Raw genomic sequence first — 7457 nt, 5'->3', positions numbered from 1 at the left:
AAAAATGCCTGGGATTAAAAAAAAAAATTCAGGAATTAAGGACAGAAAAATCTGTGTTTGGAAGTCAGAGTGAGGGTCTCCATGGAGATAACAGACGCCGAGGCCTTCACTTTGGGTTTGAGAGGAAACTGCTCAATTACTGATCTTCCTCCCTCTGCCCACGTGACCCGCGCTGGCTATAAGCCTCCTGCCAGCCCGGTTCCCTACCATCTCTTCCTGTGCAAGACCGGAGGCAGCAGTGGCTAAAGCTCTGTTCCGCTTTCCTAGAAGCTTGCGGACTCTTCCTCAGGACGGACCCCAAGGAGCCATCTCTCTGGAATGAGGACGAGGCCAGGCAGCTGCCTTAGTGCTCGCGCTCTGGGAAGCGACGCGGGGAGCAGAACTTGAGGGCACGGTGTCGGGAGGCTGGAAGGAGTCTGCCAGACACTGAAATGTAAGGATCATGCTCAGAGAAGGAGTTGGTGTGGGGGGCAAGGAAACGTGTCCCCGGGAATCAAGGCTGGAGAGAGGATGGGGGGCGAGACGGTGGGGGCCAGCCAGGGCTACACACCAAGTGGAAACTGAGTCACCCCATTAAGAAGAGGCTTACGGTCAACACACCAAGCCCAGGAGTCAGTTAAGGCCTGTGGGGTTTTCTGACTGTCTCTCTGAAGTCTCCTGGGGACAATCCTCCTCAGCTAGTGCTGGCGGCCCCCCACCCCCACCCCCCGCTCCTCTCCAGGCTGCCCCAGCTTCCCCTTTTCAGTAGAGCCCCAGAATCTGGTGTCAGACAGAGGTGGGCAGATGGGCTGGGGGCTGGGCACTTGGCTTCTCACAGCCTGACTATCCTGAGACACACCTGGCAGCTCTCTCCCTGCCGCGGTGCTGTCTCAGAAAGGACTTCGGCAAAGTTAGAAGCTGATAACAGGAACTTCCTGTCTCTGTGAGGATGAAGGAGAAAGGCTAGGGACAGTGGAGGGGGAACTCCCTTGGGAAGCTAAGGCTTGGTCTCCCTCGGAGACACAGGATGGCAAACGTAATAACCACTGCCTCATATCCCGCCCCAGGCAAAGTCAATAATTGCTCTGGGCAGTTCTAGCAGGTGGTGCGAGCAAGCAGCGGTAGCAGCAGAAAGCATCGGCCGGACAGGGGAAACTTCAAGGGAGAATGTTCGTATCCTGACCCGGGAGGGGTCTGCAGGCTGTGAGTGGGGCCTCCTGACGCTGCCCTCTGTCACCTGCTCCAGGATGTTCGCTCAGTGGCAAAGCTCCTTGATCCTCACAGCCTACATCATCATCTTCCTCACGGGTCTCCCTGCCAACCTGCTGGCCCTGCGGGCGTTCCTGGGGCGGGTCCGCCAGCCCCAGCCGGCGCCTGTGCACATCCTCCTGCTCAGCCTGACGCTGGCGGACCTGCTGCTGCTGCTGCTGCTGCCCTTCAGGATCATCGAGACGGCCTCGAACTTCCACTGGTATCTGCCTGAGGTCGTCTGTGTCCTCACGGGTTTCGGCTTCTACAGCAGCATCTACTGCAGCACGTGGCTCCTGGCGGGCATCAGCATCGAGCGCTACCTGGGGGTGGCCTTCCCCGTGCAGTACAAGCTCTCCCGGCGGCCCCTGTACGGAGTGATCGCTGCTCTGGTGGCCTGGATCATGTCGTTTGGTCACTGCACCGTCGTGATCGTCGTTCAGTACTTGAACTCAACCCAGCGGGTCAGAAATCCCAACGACATCACCTGCTACGAGAACTTCACCCAAGATCAGCTGGATGTGGTGCTCCCTGTGCGGCTGGAGCTGTGCCTGGTGCTCTTCCTCATCCCCCTGGCGGTCACCGTCTTCTGCTACTGGCGCTTTGTGTGGATCATGCTCACCCAGCCCCACGTGGGGGCCCAGAGGCGGCGGCGGGCCGTGGGGCTGGCCGTCGTGACGCTCCTCAACTTCCTGGTGTGCTTCGGGCCCTACAACGTGTCTCACCTGGTGGGGTTCTACAGGAAAGAAAGCCCCCCGTGGCGGGTGGTCACGGTGGTGTTCAGTTCCCTCAACGCCAGCCTGGACCCCATGCTGTTCTATTTCTCCTCTTCCGTGGTGCGCAGGGCCTTTGGGCAAGGGCTGCAGGTGCTGCGCCGCCAGGGCTCCTCCCTGCTGAGACGCCGAGGCAAAGAGACGGCAGAGGTGACCCACGCGGACAGGGGCGTGAGTCAGACAGAGGGAGCACCGAGTTCGGACTTCACCACGGACTAGCGGTCTCCCCGGACCTTTGCAGGCGCCCTGGGTTGCCCAGGAGCTGGGCGGCCGGGAGAGGCGGAGCATGAGGGCTCCTGTCCTGACTCGGGAATCCCCAAATCCAATCCAGGCCTGGGACTTTGAAGAACCCTCTCTCACCAGCTTGGTCTCCCTTCCTGACTGGTTTTCCTTCCCACAGGAGCACAACTCCACGACACAGGAAGAAATGGCTAAGCATAGAAGCACCGTGAGGCTAGAGTTTCAGAAGCAGCATAGCTAACGGGGATTCAGCCCTTGCAAGGTGGCTGGGATCTGGTGGTGACAAGGCTGCAGCAGATAGTCCTAAATTACTCCTGCTACCAGCTTCAAAACAGCACCTAGATGCTGGTCTAGCTGTTGATGCCAGAAAGAAACCAATGGGAAAGAGATGGGAGAGAAATGCTAAATGAGGTCAGAGAAAACTCAAAAGGTTCTGAGCCTGGGAGACTAGCAGGGAGGACTCAGTCAGGGCTTAAACCTCTAATGATCTGGGGGTCACTGCAGCCGTTTGACCAGTTGCTTCTAAAGTGTGCACCATTCGATGTCATGTGTTATCTTGTCTCCCCCGTAAACTGGGAGCTGCCTGAGGTCTGGGTCTCACCTTCCTCCTGCACCCCGCACGGGCCAGGATGTGGCTTGGCGTGCAGCAATCAGACACCGACACTGGCTCGCACAGGGAAAAACAGCCTGGTCTGGCAGGTTGAAAATAAAGGTTATGAAACTCTGAAGTGAGTGTCCGCAATCTTTGGGACACTTCTGCAAGCACAGGAGAGAGAGCTGTGGGGAAGGGGAAGGCGACCATTTGAATCCGCAGAAACGTTCTGATTCGCAGATGTATGCGGGAAGCACCAGCGCACTGATGGAATCCCATTTAGGTCCATGAATAGAGAGGGCGGCCTCAGAAAGCGGGTGCCGGCTGAGTCCTGACTCATGGGGCCTTCCACGGGGTCTTGAAACATGTTACCCTCCTACTCAGAAACCTGCAATTTCCCTATTGTCAGAATTTTTCCTCGTAGGAATTCATGTCACACCATTCCTTTACCAGCTTTGTGCCTCTCTACCTTCCCCATTTCACCTGCCTAATGCATTCCGCCACAATAAGGACAGCTAGAACATTCTCTCTCTCGTTAACTGACTGCCGGCCCCTCGCCCAGTAGTCTGCAACCCAGGCTGTATGTTGGAATCACATGGGGACACGAGAAAATAATACAGACGGCCACCGCAAACCTACACACAGAGCCCCTGAGCGCGGGGAATCCAGGTCTTGGGTCGGGACCCCAATCTGTCCAGGAAATCCTTCTTCGGGGAGACCCTTCCTGCTCACATGTCCCCCCAGCTCAACCCCGTGCTCCCCCGTCTTCTGATGACTTCCTTCCTCCCCTCTTACCAAACCCCACTCAACACTCACTTTCTCCAGAAAGCCTGTCCTTATTCCCACCCAAATGAAAGCTCATTTCTGTTTCCCTTCTTCAAGAGAAGGCTGGATGGATGTCATAAGCCTCCCGTCTTCCATGTTGGTTTGGCTTAGTAGCTAGAGGACCGGAAGCAAGTCACAGCCTCCAGCCTCCATTTCTGAACCATCACAGTGACCATAACGTGTCTCTCCCAGGCTTATTCTGAGGGTTAAAATGAGACTGCGTGTGTAAAATTGCTGAAAAATTATAGAATGTCATTTAGCTCTAAGATATCAAACCATGTGTAACACAGATGTACCCTTGGAAATATAATAAGTAAACATTAAAATGATGGAAATAATGTACCAGGTAGTCAACTATAGAATGGTTTGGTAGTCATATGTGAGAAAAACTCTGGGATTTTCAGCTGACTGTAGACATACTAATGAGTCTGTGATGTATTCCAGCTTCCAAAAAAGCTCATTTGATTTGGGTGACATGAAAAGAAAGAGTGTAGACAAGATGATAATAACCCCATTCCACTTACACCCAGTCAGTAGCACGTTCAGTGCTGAGACAACACATTTTGAAAAAGGCCACTAACTCAGGGAATCAAGCCCAGAAAATTTAACCAAAAATGTTTTGGACGTATAAAACTATATAATACCTGTATTCCTTCTCCACTCCCATTGCTTCACCTGATTAGCCTTAAAAAAAATATATAATAGTAGTAATAATGACAATCACAGAGCATATGAAATGCCAGGCACTACGCCAGAGAAAGGACCTGAGAGAGTTGAGGTGACTTTCCAAGGTTGAACAGTGGGAGGGGTTTGAATCCAGGTCTTCCTGACTTCAAAGTGCCTGCTTTTCTCACCGGCCCATGAGCACAGTATCACATGCACCCCATAAACATATACAATCATTGTGGATCCATAACATTTTTAATAATAAAAAGAAATAAAAATTTTTTAAAAGGGAAGGAAGTAAGAGAATGCTGGGTCTGTCGCTGTGACAAGATAAGGTCCATTTTATGGAAGATGCATTTCTGTAGCTCCACAGGGAAGAGGAAAGACTGCAGACGAAGAAGGCAGATACATTTCAAGTAATTTGAACTGTTTAAACAGAACTCACTATCTCAGCAAGACAGTTTCTCCCATTTTCCAATAATATTCAAGCAGAAGATAGCAAACACCCATCCAGAGGAAACTCATACTTCTGTTAAGGGCTGAACCAGTGAACTGCCAAAGCCCTTCCAATGCTGAGCTTCTCAGCTTCTTCAGGGATGTGGCTGCTCTTGCTAACCAGGAAAGTATAAAATGAAGTCATTTTGCCGTAATGGGTTTATAAGAAAATCACTGGACCTGGTCTGAGACTTTCAGGGTGAAGTGTTAGCTGCTTACTTACTTAAAGTGTTTGACCTTCATCAGGTCTCTTGGTATATCAGCCCATTTCTTCACCCAGAGCGAGAGTCAAGCTGCCAGGCAAAGAGAGCAAACGCCCTCGTCCTCCGCCTTGTTCGATGAGGGCCCTCGGTGAATCAGACGAGGCTCACGCGCAAGGGGAGGGCAGTCTGCTTCAGTCTACTCGTTCAGACGCTAATCTCATCCAGAAACACCCTCACACACACACTTAGAAATAAGATTTAGCCAAATATCTAGGCACTCCATCATCCAGTGAAATAGACACACCATGACAGCAGGCCTGCTGTGCATTTCTAACGGGTTCCTGGCAATGCCCTGCTGCTGGCTCAGGGACCACACTGAGAACCAATTGGGCTGGAATACTGTGAACTGGGGAGAGAGTGACAGAAGATGAGGTCAAGGAGGTGAGCAGGGACCAGACCATGCAAAGTCCTTTAGGCCACAGAAAGGGGTCTGAATGTATTCTAGGAGCTTCTGGAAGCCATTTGAGCATTTGTAGCAAGAGAGGAAAAGGATCTGATTTCCATTTTAAGAAGATCGCCCTGGTGGCTGTGCCTCCCACGGAAGGGAGATGGTTGTTAGGATCAAGGAGATACTGTGCATGAAAGAGTTAACAAACCATAGAGCACTATGCAAACATGCAGGGCTAGCGGCTCCCTGTGGGGGAGGCTGTCTCCTCTTCCACTGGAATTGGATTTTCAAGAACAAAATAGCCAGGAGGAGGCCTCACAAGTTATCATGCATCTACTTGGTAAACAGATGTCTCCAATGGTGTATTGGAAAATGTTTAACAACTAGCTCTTGGTCGCAGGGGAGGGGCTGGGAGCGGAGGTTAGAAAGGCTCTAATTTGCAACACTTGCCAATTTCTGTGCCATACACACTCCCACCAGCGTTACTTTCTACCTCTGTGAAGACACTGAACGTGGGATTGGCAAGAGATATTAATAATCCACCCTCCTAAGCCGGCTCGAGCACATCCCTGGATGCATCTCACAGCGCATATGCTCAAGTGGCAGACAGACCACGTGCTCCTTGAGAAAACTTTATCTTTCCCCGGCTACATACAGCACAAGGCTCTTACACAGGGCTTCGGACACACTAAACACTAGTTAAATGTGGCTGGCTGGGCCTGGTCTGAGAGCATCCGGGTGGCTGCATGATTGCAGGGCTCCTCTGAATCCCCCGCCCCGAAGCAGGATGACAGATGGGTAAACAGAAATATTAGTGCCTAGTTAATGAGTAACAGTTGGCAGCCAGAGCCGCTACCAGGAAATGGGTGGAGGGAGCTCGCTTGGCCTGACCCGAGGGCCTGATAAGCAGGAAAGGGGAACCTGCACTGACTAGTTCACTTCCCCTTTCTGGAGAAGATGCTATTGTCCCCCTTCCTCAAAACTTCTCATCGGCCCACATGGCCAGCGCTCACGTGCAGTGCGGTTTTGTGGTGATCGCTGTGGTCAGAGAGGGCTGGGGCGGACGGGTCTGCAGAGCGTCTGGAGGAAAACACGCCACCCGGGTTCCAACCCCGCTCCCCCAAACTTCCCTGCCTCTCAGCGCCAGGTCTCTGCTAGTTCTTCTTTTCACCTTGCTCTACCTCCTGTGGATAAATACTTTTGCCCCATTTTTTTTTTCTTTTCATTATATTTCTCTAGTCACAGGAAATGAGGACATTTCTCATCTACAAATTGCACATCCATCCAGGAAATTGGGCCAAAGATCTCTGAGCTCTCAGAAGCAGTAGTCCGGTAACCCACTTGGCCAAGGTTCAGCGGTCTCGTAAGGCTGGAGATGTAAGGTCAAGCGGTGGGCGTGGGAGCCGACTCTGCAAATGCAGACCACGGTCAGCTGTCCCCTGGCAGCTTACCCAAGGAGGGTCCATCCACGCCTCTCTGATAATCTCAAGCTCCCTCTCCCCAGACATCGCTCCCTGACATCTGTCAGCCTGAGCAACGACCAGCCTCAAGGAAACAGTTAGGAATGTAAATATACTGCTCCCAAATCTAGATGTTTTAAATAAAAAGCCCATCCACGTGTGTAGCCATCGAGTTTCTAAAGTGCCGTAGCAAACATTACGCCGTTTGAGTTTCCCCAGGTATAGACATCCATTCAGCCACACTTACTGGGGACTCCCTGACTCTCTGTCAGGCCCTGTTCCAGGTGCGAAAGACACAGCCGGGAACGAGAAGGACCAGACGTCTGCTCTCAGCGCTCCCATTCCAGGGGGGGGGAGGTGGGGTGGTGCTAAGTGCTTTGAAGACAGTAAAAACGGATCAAGCATCAAGCGCAGAGAATGACTTTGAGGAGGGGAGTAGGTGGCTTGGGAAGGCCATGCTAAGGTGGCATGTGAGCTGTAACTGGAAGGACAAGAAGGAACTGTGCGTGCTAACAACTGGAGGAAGAA

At 52.3% G+C, this 7457-nt stretch overlaps 1 protein-coding gene across 3 annotated transcripts; it reads left to right on the top strand.

The window, feature by feature from the left end:
• Window positions 1-217: 217 nt before the first annotated feature.
• Window positions 218-2968, top strand: FFAR2 (free fatty acid receptor 2). Of its 3 annotated transcripts, none has more exons than XM_045532327.1 (2): window positions 218-433; window positions 1226-2968. In XM_045532327.1, coding segments are annotated over exons 1-2 (996 nt in total). In that variant the 5' UTR covers window positions 218-431; the 3' UTR covers window positions 2220-2968. The 3 variants fall into 3 exon arrangements, with proteins under 3 accessions (XP_045388283.1, XP_045388285.1, XP_045388284.1); XM_045532329.1 differs by having other exon boundaries at window positions 1073-2968; XM_045532328.1 differs by having other exon boundaries at window positions 1047-2968.
• The last annotated feature ends 4489 nt before the right edge of the window (window positions 2969-7457 follow it).

The sequence above is a fragment of the Lemur catta genome, chromosome 19 (assembly GCF_020740605.2).
Source record: "Lemur catta isolate mLemCat1 chromosome 19, mLemCat1.pri, whole genome shotgun sequence".
Classification (NCBI taxonomy): Eukaryota; Metazoa; Chordata; class Mammalia; order Primates; family Lemuridae; genus Lemur; species Lemur catta.
This window is presented reverse-complemented; position numbering and strand designations above follow the sequence as displayed.